The 21,272-nt window shown below is 40.7% G+C and overlaps 1 protein-coding gene across 2 annotated transcripts; it reads right to left on the bottom strand.

Moving 5' to 3' along the window:
- Window positions 1-3,214: 3,214 nt before the first annotated feature.
- On the bottom strand, window positions 3,215-20,024 carry LOC110525319 (noelin). 2 transcript variants are annotated; one of them, XM_036979466.2, is made up of 6 exons: window positions 19,546-20,024; window positions 14,748-14,897; window positions 13,833-13,988; window positions 12,437-12,656; window positions 5,998-6,104; window positions 3,215-5,424 (listed from the first exon to the last, which is right to left on the bottom strand). In XM_036979466.2, the coding sequence occupies exons 1-6, from the start codon at window positions 19,609-19,611 to the stop codon at window positions 4,747-4,749; spliced, it is 1,377 nt and encodes a 458-aa protein (XP_036835361.2). In that variant the 5' UTR covers window positions 19,612-20,024; the 3' UTR covers window positions 3,215-4,746. The 2 variants fall into 2 exon arrangements, with proteins under 2 accessions (XP_036835361.2, XP_036835360.2); XM_036979465.2 differs by lacking the exon at window positions 19,546-20,024 and adding an exon at window positions 17,048-18,183.
- Between the last annotated feature and the right edge of the window lie 1,248 nt (window positions 20,025-21,272).

The raw sequence follows: 21,272 nt of genomic DNA, 5'->3' as shown, positions 1-21,272 counted from the left end.
GAAAAAGGCAATCTGCTCCTTCAAATACTGACAAAAAGCCTCATCTTTCAGCAGGTATGCGTCTAAGCGCCACGGTCGCCGACCTGTCGACATATTGTCGAGTTTCAGCACCATGGACACAGGAGAGTGGTCCGTAATTAGAATAGGGTGATAGGTAACCAACTCAGCCGCTGAGATTAGTTTGGAGTCCAACAAAAAATAGTCAATTCTGGAATATGATTTATGAACTGATGAAAAGAAAGAATAATCCCTGTCTGTTGGGTGCATCAGTCTCCAAATATCGACAATGTTAAGGTTTGTCATCAATGTCTTTAGACAGACACTGGCATTTGATTGTTGAAGTGACCTTGATAGCTGTTTATCTAAAAGAGGATCTAACGTACAGTTAAAGTCCCCTCTCCAACAATAACACTTGTATCCGAGATATTTGGTATGTCCTTAAATACCCTTTGAAAAAATAATGGATCATCGAAGTTGGGTCCATATAAATTGACCAAGGTTACTGGTTTCAAATTCAGTGTACCAGCCACAATAATATACCGACCATTAGGATCTGAAATCGAGGATGAGTAAACAAACGGAATGTTTTTCCTTATCAGAATTGCTACCCCTCTCGCTTTTGCATCAAAGTTAGACTGGTATATCTGACCGATCCAGCCGACTCGTAGCTTGGCCTGAGTGGAGCGTTTAACATGAGTTTCTTGAAGAAACACTATCTCAGCACCCAGTGATTTAAGATGAGAGAAAACCTTAGCTTGTTTCACCACATGCCCTAAGCCATTACAGTTCCAGCTGACTATCTTTATTCCACCTGGTCTACTCTGTGCTCTGTCACTATGTGGCATTTCTTATTTTAGAGCAAATTGTTGCTGTCATACAAAACTCAGAAGAAAAACGTCCCGCCGTGCGGGAGCTTGTCATGCCACCTGTACTAATAATAAATGTGAACATAAAACACATACCCCATCCCCCCTCCCGTCCCTTTACTGCGTGACTTCCCCAAACGAAGCACTCCTTGGCTAACACACAAACTTTAGGGTGTCTAGACATACAGCTTGAACTAACTCGTTGTCTATAGATGCTCCGCATATACGCTAATATTAAATAACACTTAACACTTAACTCTCACGTTAGGGGGTGAGTAGCGCTAAAACATGATGTGCCAAACAATGCTATATTAGCCACAACATCTCACCAATCATAAGTCCCAAATTCTGATCTTCTAATCGAAAAGACATAGTCCGGAAATCCAAACACATTCCTGGCCTGTATTTGGTCATTTAGCCGGCTGACACAGCCGTTCTGTATCCTCAGCCAGGGAGCTTGCTTGTCAAGAACAGATCGGCCTCTTTTGGGTTGTCAAACGTACGTGTTGATCCTTCGACTGTCACCTTAAACCGGACTGGGAAGAGGAATCCATATCGGATGTTGGCCGCCCTGCATTTGTTGCGTACCTCATCAAACTCTTTCCGTTGGTTCCTCACCTCCAAGGTAAGATCTGGGTAGAAAGACACCCTGGCTCCGTTGAAGTTAAGGGGGAACTTTTGACTAGCCAGCTTGAGGATGAGATCCCTGGTCTGGGGATAGTGCAGCCGTACAATGAATGGTGGCCCGCCCTTGGCCGGCTTCGTTGCCTGAGATCTGTGTGCGCGGTCGATCAGGATGGCCGTTTTGAAGTGTTCGCTCCCCAGCAGGGCCGGTATCAGCTCCGAGACAAATTTAGTGGGTTTCCCTTTCTCAGTGTCCTCCTGGATGCCACATATTCGGATGTTCTGGCGTCTTGTATGCGACTCAAGCATTTCCAGTCGGGCTTTCAGGGTTTTGTTGTCATTTTTGAACGTTGCGCACTGTTTCTCTATGTCCTGTAGCCTGGCCTCGTGATCGACTGTCGTCTGCTCAACCTCATGCACCCTTCTCTGAGTTGCCTTCACAGTTTCGGCCAAAGTCCCAATACTCTTTTGAGATATCAGCCAACCTTGTGTCCACCTTCTTGCTTAGTGAGTTTATGGCAGCCAGTATGTCACTTTGCGTAGGCTCTGTGGGGGCCTCTTGGAAGCTAGCCTCTTCAGCTAACTCCTCGTGGGTTGGCGACGTTGAAATTGGTTCGTTGTCTATCTCATTCAAATGATCTTGTTTAGCGCTCCCTTTTCTGGTGCCTTTTCCCTTTGTCATATTTGTTTGAAGATATAGGTCGTGAGAGGTTAAGATAAATACTCATTTGTTTCAAAATGGAGCGGAGCTCTAGCAAATCACGTCTACTCCATAGCACGCTCTCTAGCGCCCCCTCAACTGTTGTTTTGAGGGTAAAGATTCTACCACAGGATTATGTCATCATGCTAACCAAATTTCAACATAGACAAAATATGTTCGTTGTACCTTTGTACCTTTAAAACAACGTCACATTTAAAACGTTATATCCACTATTGGAAAAAACAATGGCTGGGCAGCACCTTATACTAGAGAATTTATCTATCTACAGTACAGCTACCATGTGGTCTCCCATCCAGGTTTTTAACCAAGCCCAGCCCTGCTTAGCTATGAGGTTTGTCACTGACTATTACCAATGTGTGATCAGGGGCGTGATTGGTGAGAGGAGCTCTACTTAAAAATGAAAGAGATTCACTGTTGCTATCAAAGTCATTCCAAAGTGTAGGTTTAACAGAGCAAATGAACGGTGACCATACTCTATCATTCCTATATCATGATGAGATATCTGTAATTACACATTTAGATAAAGCAATGTCTGATTTTTGGTATAGTTGATTTCATTTGGTTGTGCTTTTAAATCGTTTTAAAATTATACACTTTGAAATAACGTTATGTGACCTGTTGGACACATCTTTAATGTACTTTCTGTCCTATTTTTTTATCATCTGGTTGTACTGTGTTTTTGTGTTAGATTGTCCTATGCCTCATTGACCAAACAGTTGAACATGTAATTTGGACATTGAGATTTGTAGCACTTATCTAAATATATGTGAAATTAACAAATTGCAAATAGGAGACAATAGCTCAGATAATCATTGTTTTGACAAGTAACCTGCTCATTCAAAGGTGAATCATCCTCCGGTTGATGCCCTTTCCCACACTTCTTTAAACTGAAAACCTGTGCATTTTAAAAGCTGCATTGCAAAAAGGGTTTCGATTGAATCAATTCATCTTATTCACAAGTTTATTTTCAGAGATTGAGAGAGTCAATGGTAGAACAAAGATCTTGTTCATTTATATGAATTTTATTGCAGATACGACACATATGCAAGCTCAACAGAATAAGATGTCACAATTGATCTCTCTAAGAAACAGACAGTAGACTTGTGAAGTCAAATGGAATAAAACTGCCAGTGTGTATGTCACTGGCTCATAGATACATTGTTTGGTACATTCTCTTGTGATTGTTCTAGTTATATATTTTTTTGCCAGACAGAACTATATGAGCTAGACAAATTATGTCAATACAATCCAATCTACAAAGACAGGCTATCACAGTAAATATCAATTCCAACAATAAGAACATATATCAACCCCAATGACAATAAGAAAGTAAAAAGCCTGTCTCCTAACAGTGCTAAACTAGTCTCCTGCACTACAGCATCAAATATTGCAAAATACATCCGGAGAAGAAAACCATTTTGGTCGGTAAAAATGCCCATGCAAAAATAAGATAGAAAAAGAGAAAATATGTTGTACCATCACAAAGACACAGAAATGAAACAGGGTGCTTCCAACAGTCTGTAGTCAGTGTTCCCAGATATACAGTATTTTGTCATTGACTCGTGGTTTGACTGGATTCTTGAAACTGTGCTCCATTGGGCCTCCTTTATCAATCATAATCAAATCCTATAATGTCCGTGTAGATGACTCCATGCAAACGACAGGTTGTGTTATATTGGTTCCTGAGAGGTTGTATTGCGCAGGAAAGACTGAGTACATGTTTTGAGGTACCATTACACATTTTCCAATTAGATATTTTGCTACCAACACATGGGGATAGAATTGGCTTTCTATTCTGCACATGGCTCTGTGTTTTCAGACGATCACTAGTCTCCACCTTTACAGAAGCGGGAATCGAGTTACATGGAAAATTGCTGCTACATTTGACCATCTTTACCATCTGATCATGTAATATAATTAATTAATAAATGAGGATCACTCACCTGGGGAAAATGGTCATGATTGTGTGTTTGTGTTCTACAGTTTGGCTTTATACAGGTTGATAAACAAGGCCCAGGATATAAACTTTCTTCATTTCCAAATGTAATTCAATTCAAAACTATGATACAATAGGCTGCACTATCTGTGATCAAATAAAAAACAAGTCAAGAGTGGGTAATTCCATAAAAACACAATCATTATAAGACATTTGAAGTCATCCAAAACAAGAAAGGCATGACCTTTTCGGTTCCTTTTCTACTCTTTGTTTCTATACATTATATATCATTAGGTACTGTATTTCTTGTTACTGATTAAAATATAGGATACTTCTCTCCTTCCACAGTTACATATAGTATCTCCTTTACTTTGAAGCATCCGTGGACCAGACCTGGGTTCAAATTTGCTTGATTTAGCCGGGCTTGATTAGGCTTGACTGGTATAATGGAATTAATACAATTGTTGCAAAACTGCAAACTTTGCCCATCTGGCACTCCAGGCAGGCTGCTGCAAATGTTAAAAGTATTTGAAAGATATCCAATAGTATTTTAACCCAGGTCTGCCGGTGACTGAGAAGGTAACAGCATGGCTAGCTATCTACTGCTCCTGCTCTGACCGAATGACGTGGAACAAGGTGACATTGTAAAGCACCTGGTGACCGTTATTCCATGCGTACAGTGCTCTGTCTTTAGGGTTATAGTCCAGCATGGAGATGTGAGAGTACTTATTCTGGAACGGTATGTCAATGTACTCGTAGGTGGACGAGTTGGTGCTGAAGGCATAATAGACCTTGGTCCCACCGGAGTAGCCATTGGTGACATACAGCGTGCCACATATCATGAAGGCCTCTCCTGCGCTCCTCTTGGGGTGGTTGGTAGTCCAGCTCTTGATGATCTGCAGGGTGTTGGGGTTCAGTTTACTGATGACAATGTTCCCTGCGTTCTGATTGGTGGCGTAAACGGCCCAGAGCCCGCCCTCGTCCACCATGAGGTCGATGTCTGAGTGGCCGCCCCAGGAGTAGTGGTACATGTTGTTGTAGCCGGCGTAGTCCAGCTGGCGTGACTTGCTGATGACGGAGGTCTTGAAGTCAAACTTGATGATGGTGTGGCTCTGGAACTTGTTGAAGTAGATGGAGCCGTTGTAGACCACCTGGCCAGTGCCTGACCACGGGTGGGGGAGGCGGTGAGATGTAAAGTTGTCGGAATTCATGAAGTCGTAGATGGACTTGTACTCCCGCACAAATCGGTTGTTGTGGTAGCCATCCATGTACCACACCTAGAAAGGAATACAAGAGCATCAGAAAGTCGTACATCTCTGGTATAGTATGATATTGAATTTAGCAAGAGAACAGGTAGTACATGGGTAGAGTGTGTGTACACCCCAATGTCAGAGGTATTCCTCAATGAATCAACACAAGTCCTGCAGGACAACCAGTGATATCTTAGTATGTGCTTTTATCCAACTTTTATCCAATCCTGTGATTCATGTCTTTCATTCCCTAGAATGACATAGTTTATTGCAATGACAACCAGGAGATGTAGCTACCTTCCAGATTAGCATCAAAATGTGTTGTGGTACTAAGGTCTATTTTCAGGCCAGTGAGCAAATCCCAGACAGTGAGGCATGGGAACACATTACTAAAGTTGTGATCCAATCTGGTCAATAATCACTGGTTTATACAAACCTTTTAATACAAACATACAAGCTAACATTTTACAGATTTATATTTTACAACACCGCAAATCTGTACTGAGTGTCCTCCCATTTGCATAATTGATAAGAACGTTTTTTTGTGAGTCTGTGTAAACTGTATAATGAATAGCATAGGCATTGCAGGACCAGACCTACCCTAGTGTCATCTTCAGGAGCCAGGGGGTCAGTCATCCAGGATCCAAACCTTGATCCAGACGTCTTAATGGTAATTGGATCACTGATCCCTGTCAGCTTCCCACATGCTGCAAGAGCCAAATACACAATGCAAGATACTGCATTCATCTCTGGACTATCAATGGTGTTTATAGGTTGGAAAACATAGCGTGTGTGTGTGCGTGCGTGCGTGCGTGTGTGCGTGCGTAGGTCAGTGACCTACTATACCATACTTTTTGTTGAAAATGATAATATCAATTTGACTTGTTTATCCAGCTTTAGTATTACAATCTATAGATCAGTTTGGTGATTTCTTCAGGTTTTGACAATACTGTTTTAGCTGGAGGTTTTCTAGAAAGGACTGTGTAGACATTGTATAAATGTATGTACTAGAATCTAGATCTCCTGCTTTAGCCATCCATTTCTCTGCCTCAGAATGATGTATTCGGACAGAAAAGTCAGTTTTCATTATTCATAAGTAATGTTATCATTTATCTATGACATTGAAAGGATACTGTTGTACAGAGACCACACAACCACAAGGTGTGAGCCAACGATGAGAAACGGGCAATTCCAAGGTAACAGAGTGATGCCAAACCTTGTGGCTTGTAGTCTCTTTGTACATCGTTTCAATGTCATAGATACATGATAACTTTACTGATGAACAAATGAAAACGGACTTTTCTGTTTTTACATAAACCACACACTCAATTGCTCCCCTCTTCAAATGCTATATTAAGAACAGGAACAGTAAGTGCAATATTAAAGTTTGAGTCAATTCACACAATTCCTCCCCCTAACTTCAAATGTTGGGGGTTACACAAATATCTGCCCCCATTTTCCCAAGATAACAAACTAGCATATAACGTTCTAAAAACCATATGTTTCTTAGAGCTGGGTGAGAACGTGGTTGTCCTATGGTTATTTTGCATACAACCTTCCCACAATTTTCAGGTAATGGTGCAGGATAGTTGCTTGGCTTTGTTATATTCTCATATTCTCATTTAAGGAACTTGACAAAAAAACAAACATTTTCTTGGTATTTCATTGCTTTAACAGATCGTTTCCTAAAAGTTAAAATATGGTTACATTTCATAAAAATGTTGGTCATGTTCTGGGAACGTTCTCTAACTGGTTTGACATTGGGAATACTCTCAAATAGTTCATAGAACGTTAAGAAATAACGTTCTTCTGTGGAAATGTCTGTAGTGCAGCCTTACGTTTCCTACAGAGTTGCATTCAACAAGGTAAAACGTTTGTGAATGGTGGCGAACGTTAGCTAACATATTCGACTTATTTTGTATTAGCCACGACTAAGATAACGTAAGATAACAGTCTGAGAAGGTAGAGTGTGGCGAACTTACATGTCTGTTTCGGGTCTAAACTGCCACTAAAAATAATCAAGTAGCCATGTAGACTTTCTACTACAGTTGAAGTCGGAAGTTTACATACACTTAGGATGGAGTCATTAAAACTCCTTTTTCAACCACTTCACAAATTTCTTGTTAACAAACTATAGTTTTGCCAAGTCGGTAAGGACATCTACTTTGTGCATGACACAAGTAATTTTTCCAACAATTGTTTACAGCCAGATTATTTCACTGTATCACAATTCCAGTGGGTCAGAAGTTTACATACGCTAAGTTGACTGTGCCTTTAAACAGCTTGGAAAATTCCAGAAAATTATGCCATGGCTTCAGAAGCTTCTGATATGCTAATGTGAGTCAATTGGAGGTGTACCTGTGGATGTATTTCAAGGCCTACCTTCAAACTCATTGCCTCATTGCTTGACATCATGGGAATATCAAAAGAAATCAGCCAAAACCTCAGAAAAAAAATTGTAGACCTCCACAAGTTTGGTTCATCCATGGGAGCCATTCCCAAATGCCTGAAGGTACCACGTTCATCTGTACAAACAATAGTTCGCAATTATAAACACCATGGGACCACGCAGCCGTCACACCGCTCAGGAAGGAAACGCGTTCTGTCTCCTAGTGAAGAATGTACTTTGGTGCAAAAAGTGCAAATCAATCCCAGAACAACAGCAAAGGACCTTGTGAAGATGCTGGAGGAAACCGGTACAAAAGTATCTATATCCACAGTAAAACGAGTCCTATATTGACATAACCTGAAAGGCCGATGAACAACAAAGAAGCCACTTCTCCAAAACCGCCATAAAAAAGCCAGACTACAGCTTGAAACTGCACATGGGGACAAAGATCGTACTTTTTGGAGAAATGTCCTCTGGTCTGATGAAACAAAAATATTACTTTTTGGCCATAATGACCAGGAAAAAGGGGGAGTCGCAAGCTGAAAATCACAATCCCAACCGTGAAGCACGGGGGTGGCAGCCTCATGTTGTGGGGGTGCTTTGCTGCAGGAGGGACTGGTGCACTTCACAGAATAGATGACATCATGAGGATCAAAAATAATGTGGATATTTTGAAGCAACATCTCAAGACATCAGTCAGGAAGTTAAAGTTTGTGTCTTCCAAATGGACAATGACCGCAAGCATACTTCCAAAGTTGTGGCAAAATGGCTTAAGGACAACAAAGTCAAGGTATTGGAGTGGCCATCACAAAGCCCTGACCTCAATCCTATAGAAAATGTGTGGGTAGCACTGAAAAAGCGTGAGGCCTACAAACCTGACTCAGTTACACCAGCTCTGTCAGGAGGAATGGGCCAAATTTCACACAACATATTGTGGGAAGCTTGTGGGAGGCTACCCAAACATTTGACACAAGTTAAACAATTTAAAGTCAATGCTACCAAATACTAATTGAGTGTATGTAAACTTCTAACCCACTGGGAATGTGATTAAAGAAATTAAAGCTGAAATAAGTAATTCTCTATTATTCTGACATTTCACATTCTTAAAATAAAGTGGTGATCCTAATTGACCTAAGACAGGGAATTTTTATTAGGATTAAATGTCAGGAATTGTGAAAAACTGAGTTTAAATTTGGCTAAGGAGTATGTTTTTTTAACATTTTTTTATTTCACTTTTATTTAACCAGGTAGGCTAGTTGAGAACAAGTTCTCATTTGTAAGATAAAGCAAAGCAGTGTGACACAGACAACAACACAGAGTTACACATGGAGTAAACAATAAACAAGCCAATAACACAAACAAGTCAATGACACAGTAGAGAAAATAAAGTCTATATTCAGTGTGTGCAATAAATAGGCCATAGGAGCGAATAATTACAATTTAGCAGATTAACACTGGTGACAAATGAGCAGATGATGATGTGCAAGTAGAGATACTGGTGTGCAAAAGAGCAGAAAAGTAAATCAAATAAAAGCAGTATGGGGATGAGGTAGGTATATTGGGTGGGCTATTTACAGATGGACTATGTACAGCTGCTCAGATAGTTGATGTTTAAAGTTGGTGAGGGAAATAAAAGTCTCCAACTTCAGCGATTTTTGCAATTCGTTCCAGTCACTGGCAGCAGAGAACTGGAAGGAAAGGCGGCAAAATGAGGTGTTGGCTTTTGGGATGATCAGTGAGATATACCTGCTGGAACGTGTGCTACGGATGGGTGTTGTTATCGTGACCAGTGAACTGAGATAAGGCGGAGCTTTACCTAGCATAGACTTATAGATGACCTGGAGCCAGTGGGTCTGGCGACGAATATGTAGCGAGGGCCAGCCGACTAGAGCATACAGGTCGCAGTGGTGGGTGGTATAAGGTGATTTGGTAACAAAACGGATGGCACTGTGATAGACTGCATCCAGTTTGCTGAGTAGAGTGTTGGAAGCTATTTTGTAGATGACATCGCCGAAGTCGAGGATCGGTAGGATAGCCCGTTTTACTAGGGTAAGTTTGGCGGCGTGAGGGAAGGAGGCTTTGTTGCGAAATAGAAAGCCAATTCTAGATTTGATTTTGGATTGGAGATGTTTAATATGAGTCTGGAAGGAGAGTTTACATTCTAGCCAGACACCTAGGTATTTATAGTAGTCCACATATTCTAGGTCGGAACCGTCCAGGGTGGTGATGCTAGTCGGGCGGGCGAGTGCGGGCAGCGAACGGTTGAAAAGCATGCATTTGGTTCTACTAGCGCTTAAGAGCAGTTGGAGGCCACGGAAGGAGTGTTGTATGGCATTGAAGCTTGTTTGGAGGTTAGTGAGCACAGTGTCCAAGTTGGCCAGAAGTATACAGAATGGTGTCGTCTGCGTAGAGGTGGATCAGGGAATCGCCTGCAGCAAGAGCGACATCATTGATATATACAGAGAAAAGAGTCGGCCCGAGAATTGAACCCTGTGGTACCCCCATAGAAACTGCCAGAGGTCCGGACAACATGGCCTCCGATTTGACACACTGAACTCTGTCTGCAAAGTAGTTGGTGAACCAGGCGAGGCAGTCGTCAGAAAAACCAAGGCTATTGAGTCTGCCGATAAGAATACGGTGATTGACAGAGTCGAAAGCCTTGGCTAGCTCGATGAAGACGGCTGCACAGTACTGTCTTTTATCGATGGCGGTTATGATATCGTTTAGTACCTTGAGCGTGGCTGAGGTGCACCAGTGACCGGCTCGGAATGTAAACTTCCGATTTCAACTGTATATTTTCTAGGAATAGCTAACTTATTTTCAGTTTGAATATTGTCGCTAAAAAGTCACAGTAATCCTTACAAAAGTAGGTGTTTGATGTTTCACGGTAACATTTTGGAATGTTTATTCAAATCGTTCAACTGAAATTGTTCACCACAAACAGAAGCCTTGTTTGCTAATGTTTCCTCGTGTTCTCAAATTAATTGTTCTGAGAACGTTAAGCAAACTTTCCATAAAAACTACAAGAAAAGATTAGTGATGTTCAGAGAAGGTTCTACGAATGTTATTTAAAAACATACATTCCGTTCTCAGCATCATCAAAACTCTATCATGTTATGCATGTTCAGGTGTGTTGGCCGTGACCACTAATTGGCCTCACCTGACCTTAATGAGTGATTGTTTTCTTTGAAATGGGGTCTGTTTGAATAGACTAAAATTAACAGCTTAGTATTCGTAAAAAAAAAAATCCTCAATCCATCATGGTGATGCAGTGGACTAATTCCATGGATTCACAACAGAAGATTATATGTTCAAATCTCACTGATGCTGTGTCACAATAAAAAACAAAGGTGTTTGCATGATTAATGCCCAAGGAAATGCATTTCCATGTGTTCTATCTGTGCTTGGAGTTCAATTTTTTTTTCCTCCCCAAAATAAGTTGGCAGTGTTATTAAAAGTCTTATTGATACATTCAGTGAAAGTTAAGGAAGTAATTCAAAAACCTCCAAATAACCTATTATTACCATTCTCAGAGTGTTAATAAAAGTTTCAGGAAACAAGAGTAAATTTCCACTTTTGTTCTCAGAACATTTAAAAAAAACATTACATTTTTCTAGGAAACAGTCATTCATTCCCACAACCAATGTGAAACCAAAAACAGTTGTTCCCACAACTTCGAAGGAACCAAATGTGCTAGCTGGGTAGTGTATGCTGTCTACCATAGCTATAGCACTTGGAGAGTTATAGCTGAACACTTGAAACAAAAATGGATAATCCTCTGAAATTGAAGTGAGCCCTTCTTTAATCTCTAAGAATTTGCTAGCACATTGGCTCTACTCCCTGCCTACAGGGTCATCCCTAGAGCTACAGTCAGCATCCTAACAGTAAGCACAGTGGCAAAAAGGAAAATGACTTCAATGCCTCATTCCTTACAATTGGATTTATTTTACCTATTTCCTCCTATTTTATTTTGAATCATGTATTTTGCACCATTCATTGATTTGTTCAGCCTTTCACTTACTGTTAGCCTGTCACGACATCAACCGAACAACTATGGTGACAGATAGGATACTGTATATGCTGGGAGAGCCCTTGGTTTAGACACACATCATGCCATCTATTTTGCCTTGTATACAATCCTGTGAACAACCCATGCAACAAAGAGTTTACTGAGAGAAATAATCTGTCAATTGTTATATCCTGGTTCTATTTTTAGATGACTGTCGCTACAATTGTGTGAAGCTTTTGGCCAAGAAGTGGACATAAGCTCACAGCTAATTTCTGGCACACATAACATGACGTGCTAGGGATGTAGTTTCGGTTTAATAGGATTACATTAGCAAAACTTAATCCAAATCACCATCTAACAACTCTAAATCCTAACATGATAAAATAGCTTCTAACCTGACATATGAGAACTGTTTGTCTTTTTTCATCAGCAATATTATTATGCATTGATGTGTAGTCAAGGCATGTGATTGCCTAACATCAGAGAATGACTGAGTATGTTCAAGCGATAATGTAGTGGTAGAGCATGTACCATAGTGGATAGATAGAGATCTGTTGGTGTGAGAAGAATGACTACTGTAGATCTGATTGGCCCGTTGCACAAGGAAGCAAAGAGGGTGTTTCGGTGTTCTCTGAGCCTACCTAATTTTTGCATGCATGCACGAAGCCTCTCTTCAAGATTTGACACTCTGTTTTGTAGCTCCTCGTAGTCATAGGCGCCGATCTCCTCCTGGAGTTCGTTTAGCACAGACGTCAGATTCTGGAGCTCCTCTTTAAACCGCAATACCAATTTTGCATCGGCTTTGTACTCCTCCAACACTGGTATCAATGGCCTAAGTTCCTCCATTTTCGCTTTTATTGCCTGAAAGGTTAAAATAGGCTTGGTTCAGTGTTATGCGAGCAAATGGGTGTTCCACACCTGTCTTACCCTACTCTGGCTGTCTCCCTATGGTGAGTTCAGAGTGGACCTAACACATTCAACAGTATCATGAGCGGATGTGACATCATCACAAACATAAGCAGCATGAAACAAGTCCTCGGTACACCAAAAACAATTGGGAAAATATTTTATTTTCACCTTTTAAAATGCAACATCTTAGGGTTACATGCTTTTGTGTCACATTCAACAATGTTTCCTTATTTTTTGTGGTAACCAGTTATGCATTGACAAAACTAAACAGGATATGGAATTGAATAAAACAAAAGTAATATTAATTTTAAAAAACTGAACTAAATCTATTGATGGAATGCATCGACACTAACATGCAGAAATGCAAAGAGCAGTGCAGGTCTGAGGGTGAAAAGGGTGCTAGTTTTCAAATAAACTGCATGGTGCAAATAGTCAGTGGTCAAGTTCAGGGATAGAACACTGGAATAGAACTGCCTCTTCAGTCTCTGCAGCTTTGATTTAATTTCCTAAAGTTAGCCCTGCAAGCAAGAAAATGAGATACTGTTGAGTGTTGAATAATCTAACTCACTAGCCTAATATACACACACAAAACGTGCAAGGGTCATCACTCCCAGGGTTGCTCATGACAGACACATAACATAAACATAGCATGGGTGAGGATAGGTGGGGAACACACACAAACATACACACACTAACAAACATAAACGTCATCAGAATAGTTGATGATGTTACATTTTAATTCCAGAGACAAGTGGTGTATGGATTTCATTCATTCACAGCAGGGGCTGTATGTATCATGCTTCTCAGAGTAGTAGTGCTGATCTCGGATGTGAATGAATACTATTATATCGACAGTAAGGACCTGATCCTAGCTCAGCACTCCTACTCTGAGAGGCTTGATAAATATGGACCCAGAACTCCACTTACAGCACATCTCTTGGTACAATGTTGTCTATGTAAGATAAGGGTTGCAAAAGTCCAGGAACATTAAATAAATTCCCTGGTTTTCCCGGAATCAGGAGGTAATAAGCAGGAAATCCGGAATCCTCCAACCAGGATTTCAGGAAAAACAGGAAATGTATTGAAAGTTCACGGAATTTAGCAACCCTAAGAGAAACGTTGACATACCTTGTATTGCCTGGCAATGTTCTGCTTGTGGTTCTCCTCCACCTGTTTAAACTTGGTCTCCAGACCTTTCAGCTGAACCTCCATCCTCTCCACGTACTGCAGGTCTCTCTGGGTCCGCTGGTCTAGCACCTGGATAGACAGGGTCATGTTCTGGACCTAACACAGGGGAAAATAGAAAAACATGTTAAAGCCCTAAATTTACCTAAATACAGCCCTAAACACTTGTGTATTCATTCGGGTCTTCCCAGGCTTATTATTTAATTACATTTTTTGAATCAAAATAAACAGATTATACACCCAATAAACACAAAGATATAGACTTTAGCCATCAATGTTTCTTCAACAATGTTGGTGCATGACACAATTTCTTGTAGATATGGTGTGGATAACTGACTACAAAATCTGACACTGTATAACCTCTGACGTGTCTAGGCAGAGAATACATCATTTCAGGTGCTCAAGAGCAACAAAGTGTTATGTGTACTTAAAGATCACGCCGAATCAGAAAGACATCCATTTCTGACCCCAAATGACCCACAGCAGTGATAGAGATTGAGAGTATGCTATACATGGACTGCTGGTTGTTCCACATCAAGGTGCCAAAGTTGCACAACATCTGGCCTCCAAACAAAACTACTGCATAAGACTGAAAGTCAGATCATATCAAATGATGATGACAGCAAATCAATATTGGCAATACAGGGTGAACTGAACTGCTATTGTCAAGGAGCCATACAAGTAACTCTAGTCCTCTGGCCAGAGGCTGCTGCTGCTGAGAAGATGATGGAGAGAAATGAGTGTGGGAGATATGGTTGTCATGATGCAACTGGTGAATGACGCTTGTTCTAGTGGCGGTCTGGTAGTGGGGGGTTATGGTTACTGTAGTATATCATGCTACATGGGGGGGGGGGTTACTTTTTCTAGCAGCTGTCGGAGCTGTTTGGTCCTGGCGTCCCGCGAGCACATGGACTGTTGAGGCGCCACCACAGTGCAGACACAGCGGCCCTCGGTGTCCTGGGCTGAGCTGTAAACCTGCCATGACTCCTCAGGGTTGGCTGGGAGCACCTAGGATGGACAGACAGGGTGAGAGAAGGAGAGAGAGGGAAAGACAGACAGACCGGGAGAGAGACAGACAGGGAGAGAGAGACAGACAGGGAGAGAGACAGACAGGGAGATAGACAGACAGGGAGAGAGAGGGAAAGACAGATAGGGAGAGAGACAGACAGACAGACAGACAGACAGACAGACAGACAGACAGACAGACAGACAGACAGACAGACAGACAGACAGACAGACAGACAGTGAGAGAGAGAGAGAGAGAGAGAGATAGACAGACCGACAGTGAGAGAGATAGACAGACAGTGAGAGAGAGGGAAAGACAGATAAGGAGAGATAAACAGACAGTGAGAGAGAGGGAAAGACAGTGAGAGAGAGGGAGAGACAGTGAGAGAGAGGGAAAGACAGATAGGGAGAGAGAGACAGACAGCCAGACAGGGAGATAGACAGACAGTGAGCGAAATAGACAGACAGATAGGGAGAGAGAGACAGACAGACAGGCAGACAGTGAGAGAGAGGGAAAGACAGATAGGGAGAGAGAGACAGACAGCCAGACAGGGAGATAGACAGTGAGAGAGAGGTAAAGACAGATAGGGAGAGAGAGACAGCCAGACAGTGAGAAAGATAGACAGACAGTGAAAGAGAGGGAAAGACGGATAGGGAGAGAAAGATGAATGAAAACAGGTTATTCATATAGAGATGTGATGTGACAGTATTAACATGTTTACACCATACACAGTGTTTACACAGTGGTTCAGACGTTTCTCTTTCACATTGTCCTCTCCAGCACGGTTCCAGCAGCCGTGGAGGGTGCGTAACCGAGCCAGTACAGTTCAGCTTGCTTGGGCTTGGCAGGGCACGGCTCACATTGGCTCAGTAGTGTGTAGGATTTAAGATACACTACATTACTACTCTTATCTAAAACATATTAGTTTACTCCAAAATGATGTCATCACATTTTTGGAGGTTTGGACAAAAAGCATGATCTCTGCCAAGAAATGTGTGCCTGTTTGATGCAGAATATTTTCACCACAGGGATTTACATAACCTTTTTCTAAAATGATGACATACGATTACATAAAATGCCATCTGTAGTGTTGAACCTTGCCGTATGCTCCCACCTAATCTCCGACCACCAAAATGACTATCCACACTCTAAAGGCAATGGGGCTGACAAAAGGAGTTGACATCAAATTGAGGGAAACAACTTTGTAAATCTACTCAAATAGCTTTGCTGGATTGTGATGATATTAAATCATAATCTAGTATATCTAAATACTTAATGTAGCCCACAGGAATTTAATCTGTGCCATTTATGTCAATGAAACCTTACATTTTCAACTCTCCAATAAAGTCATGGCGTAAAGTCATTCAGTATATATATATATATATATGCCATTTCGCATTTTTATCCAAAGCGATTTATAGTCATGCGTGCATACATTTTATGTACTGGTGGTAGGGGGAATCGAACACACTATCCTGGCGGTGCAAGCGCTATGCTCTGCAAAATGAACTAGAGAGGACCAAGCCTATTTAGCACTAAGCCTTCAGAGTAAAAATTCGATACAGAGTCTGCTCTAAATGTGGATTGGTTACAACTTTACAACTACATGGTTGAACCCAGAGCCACAAATAGACATATGAACAGAAATATGGCTCTACATTACCCCTGACATGGGGTGACATGCAGTGTATTGTGCTAAAATCCATTGTCTACAATGTGACTACATTACCTGTTAGTGTTCTTATATAATGTAGCATTATTCTGCTCTTTATATTCAATCACATTAGTCACAGACAATCTCAGAACTGTTATAATTGTCCATCATTGCCACACTTCTTCTCCAACATATATCAGTTAAACCATTTAGCAAATGTGTGAAAGTTGTTCAAACCTGCACTATGGCTAACAAGAATAGTAAGATAATGATTTGCCGTTTATTCAACTATATGTTTATGGATAGGCCTACTCGTTTTGGCTATAGTCATTACAGTCCATTTTTATTTATTTTGATGCACAAGCAACACCAGTTTTTTTCTTTCAATTTCCAACCAACATTAGGTATCAATTATAGGTATAGGCCTACTAAATAACTATTGCAATCTATCCTCTGCAGTACATGATTCTAATGGTTCCTGGATCTGCTGTCACTCACGCCGGTGCTCCGGTCCGCTGTCCCTCCTGATAATACCGAGAGCTTGTTGGTGTTAAATCCCACCAAGGACGGTAACGTCTGCGACATCCAGTTAGTAATCATAGCCATCGTGCTCAACACCACTCCAATCTTCAGTAAAGGCACCGACATATCTGCGCTCTTGTCGTATTACCAAAAATGTCCTTGTACACATTCCAGTGAAGAACTAACTAGACAATTCATATTGCCAATCATTGGATGCAACGGCAGGGCTGCAACAGCGGTGAGTTTAGGTTTGAACATCTTTGGCTGACAGGTGGTTTCTGCTCTCTTCAAAAGCCACTTTGATGATGGCTCAATGTAGTTGTTGGAAAATGTGAAGTGGTTCTCCCGCAATCGCTTTCGAGTTTAGAAGATGACAGGGATTCAGTCGCCTCTCCCATTCGCTGAATACCCCCGCCCACCGCGCACGGATAGAACAACTTTCCGTTGAAATGAAATTCATGGCGCCACGCTTTGGCGCTTGCCACAGCGAAACAGGACTATGTACCTTGCCACCAAATACAAGAAAATGCCATGACAGGAAAACAATATCTAAATAGCATAACTTCAGACATAGAAGTCAATTGTGTGATAGATTCAATTTAAGTATGAAACCCTGAAAACGCAATGGAGACAAAACGAGCCTAAACGACATTTTCAGACTGGATAGCGTAATTGTGTAGGTTGGCTACTTTAATAACGGTGGCTTGATGGCTCTATGGGGACAAGAACTGTAATAATCCAATCACATTGAAACCACCAGCCACAATTTTTTTGACGGGTGCCATAGAAAGCAAGGTAGCCTACGAGTCCCATTTAATCCAATAAAGAAGTGCCGGATTTTGATTGTCATTCACAGAAAAAACATGTAGACAATTCATAATCTACGTAAGTGTTTGACAGTAAATCTGATTAATCGTAGACATTTGAAACAGCATCAGATTCAACATAAAGGTCCGTGGCGCAATAATGAGATATTCAGCATCTGTACTGAAATGCAGTTAATGCACTGTTCTTGACCTGTTTTAACCAACCAGGTCCAGGGATATCGAGGGACATTCCGCCACCTTGTCGTTACGAATGGTATTGCACGTCCGTTTGTCAGGTACTGTAGCCTTGAATTGTTTCAAAAAAAAAACAAGATAAGCTTTAAAAACGATATATTTCTGTTTATTTTCTCTTTCATGAGTTACAGACATTTGTTTTTATCATCTCTTGTTTTGTTGCTTCTTTTTGTTTAAAAAATATATAATATATTTCTTCCACATTTAATAAGCTATATATATTTATTTTCTTTGTTTGTATGTTGTTGGTTATATTGCGCTAGTTGTTTGGGATCAAAAAGAAGGGATTAACATACAATACATTACATCACATTTACTGTTCATAATACAAACAGATTACGAATGATTATAAGGAATTCAAAAGTCAATAATCTTCCTAGTATTGCCATAGCCTGCCATACCAGCATCATGAATACGATGAGAATGATTAGTTGAATGAATCAGAACTTTGGTGCTTTCAAATGGCACCAAATGTATGATTCATTCAACTAATCACGAGCTTGATGATTAGTTGATTAAGTATGTGATCAAGTGTCTTAGTGCTAGTCTAGAACAAAAGCTTGAACCCCTTGTTGGTGTCCAGGAAAGTTTGACAGGTTGTATTGTGGTAGCCAGGAGGAGGCGCTGTGGCACTGTGAGTGCAATGCATCTCTGAATTGAGAAACAATTCCTTAGAAAGATGGAGATAAGAAGAACATGTTCATGGAGACCATTACAAATTAATACGAGTTATTAATCATAGAAAAAGTCAAATGTTTTGGAATTGTTTAGAATTTTAGAGCAATAACAGCAGTCTATTATTATTGTGTTGAAATAGTTTTGTTTTCATATTTCTGTCTGTAGTGTTAGTATAACCAGAAGAGTCTATTCATGTTAGGCTACAATCTGGGGTTAATGCATTGCTTTAATAAGATTTCTAATTAAGCCTTTTATCTGACATATTTGTTATATTCGGACTATCAAATCAAATTGCAATTGTCTAGATGCAAGGATGTCACTGTGAAATTTCTCGCGTATTTCAATGTAGACATTATAAAGTAGATTACCCTATCGCTCACATAGCTTAATTGGAGTGAATTTGGAATTATTTCGATGCATTGAATGTGAAACGCCAATTGAAATATTTCAGTATAGCCTACCCTACCTCACTGATTAAATAAATTGATGATTTTGATTTTGTAAAATTTTGTTATAGATACAATAGATAGTTTGGCTACAGAAATGCCTCTGAACGCACATTCGCCCGTATCAATTTTACGAGAATGATGGAATCCCTTTATCGTTCAGCATAATCTATTTTAATCTCTTAATCTCGATGCTGACAACGTTGTTAAATAGGTAATTTGTAGGATAATTTGCTAAACATGGTTTGGATATTTTAAATGGGGAATAAAATGGCGTTTATAAACCTACTTGGGTGAGTTCGGTGCCCATCAAGACAAGGAGGGTGAGACTCAGGAGCTTGTTAGTAGGCTGCATCGCTTGCCTCCGATAGCACTAGATCCAGTGTTTTCACATGCAGATTGTCTTTTTCCACTGTAATGTCTTCTCCCTCTTTTATACACGTCGTCTTGCAATCTTCGTTGCAGCGCTAAGCACACAAATAAAGGTAAAGAACAAATCTAGTGTGAGGAGCAGTCACTGCATGATGTTCAATGCATCTCAGTGCGTTGTGCAGAAGATCCCTTTCCTTCTGTCTTCCTTCTGTCAGCCACCTCGCATGAGAAGCATGGAAAGAAAAAACATTCGCAAAAGTTGGCTCCGCAAAACAAGGACAGGGGTGTGTGTGACAATGCGGGAGGGAGCTGGCTGTGGTGCTGAAACCGGATGTGACAGGAACGGGCGTGTGGAATTCAAGAATGATTGGGCGGGGTTGGAGGGGGCTCATATGAGAAGAGAGGTTCTATAACAGGTTTTTATCGAAAGAATGGGGTTAATAACATGCAGAATCCTACATAATGACTATGATTCAATGCAAAAATGGGGCCTGGGATCTGCTGAGATGTGAAGTCAGGCCATACTTAATAGTTGTAGGCTACAGCATAGTACCATTCCCATATTTCTGTTTGCTTAAACATACCTCTCAAAATAATGCTGCATGAAATCATGGCATCCACCTAAAGCTTAGGCTGCACCCTTCATCTTGGTTACTATGTTCATGCTGTGAATTCTCAAAGTCATGTCTTACATGCCTATCCCATATGAACTCTTTGTAGTTCAACCCTGTGATAATAGATTACTAGATTCCTGTCTCTAGATTCCTTTTTCCCCTGTCCAGGTCTTTAGATGGCATTTCCTAATCTCCCCCCGTACTCTTTACCTTCCTTGATCTTTTCTAAAAGGGTAGAGGGGAAACAAGAAAAGGAGGGGATGTAATGGAAAGTGAGGTGCAGAAGAATGTGTGGTATAACCAGCCAATGTCACAAAGAAGACACAAGTCAAGGAAAGCAGTTTGTCTTTTTGCACCCAGTTCAGAAACTGAATAGTAGCCCTGCTGGGATTTCATTTATCCTATGAACTGTAGGATAGTGTAAATAGCTCCTCTATCTAACCATGTCAACCTGAAACACAGTGGTATTTGTGTTACTAGATGGGAGTCTTGCTATAAGGAAACAGTAGTATTTGTGTTAGTAGATGGGAGTCTTGCTATAATGAAACATAGTGATATTTCTGTTACTATATGGGAGTCTCGCTATAAGTAAACAGTTGTATTTCTGTTTCTAGATGGGAGTCTTGCTATAAGGAAACAATGTTATTTATGTTATTAGATGCAATTCTTGCTATAAGGAAACAGTGTTTTTTTCTGTTACTAGATGGGAGTCTTTCTATAATGAAACTAGGATATGGAGATTGGGGTTTTGTTTAAGTCTCTGGAATATTTCCAGTGTTTCAAATCCTTCCGGCAAACTATCAAAGCTGAATTAATAAAGCACAGACATTTTGTTCTTTGGTGTTTTCCTTCCTACATCAGCCAGGGTTGGGGATCAATTCCAAGGGGCATGAGATATATAATTCAATCACACTTTCAGAGCAGCCTGCAAATCATGCCTAATTGATACACACACATGCGCACGGTACTGCATGCTTCCACATCTGTTGCACTGCTGTGTAAAAATCTTGAAGCAATTTTAAAGCAAGCA

Source organism: Oncorhynchus mykiss, chromosome 6, assembly GCF_057628025.1.
Source record: "Oncorhynchus mykiss isolate SJ-2025 chromosome 6, ASM5762802v1, whole genome shotgun sequence".
NCBI lineage: Eukaryota > Metazoa > Chordata > Actinopteri > Salmoniformes > Salmonidae > Oncorhynchus > Oncorhynchus mykiss.
Note: the sequence above shows the minus strand (reverse complement) of the source record. Positions and strands in the feature narration are given on the sequence as shown.

What these genes read in the sequence shown, in the direction of transcription:
- LOC110525319 (XM_036979465.2), bottom strand. Translation starts at nt 17,197, where the DNA reads ATGTCGGTGCCTTTACTGAAGATTGGAGTGGTGTTGAGCACGATGGCT. An exon ending in ACATTGCCAGGCAATACAAG is followed by an intron (nt 12,657 to 13,832) that starts GTATGTCAACGT and finishes TTAACCTTTCAG; the next exon opens with GCAATAAAAGCGAAAATGGA. An exon ending in CTCCTGAAGATGACACTAGG is followed by an intron (nt 5,425 to 5,997) that starts GTAGGTCTGGTC and finishes ATTCCTTTCTAG; the next exon opens with GTGTGGTACATGGATGGCTA.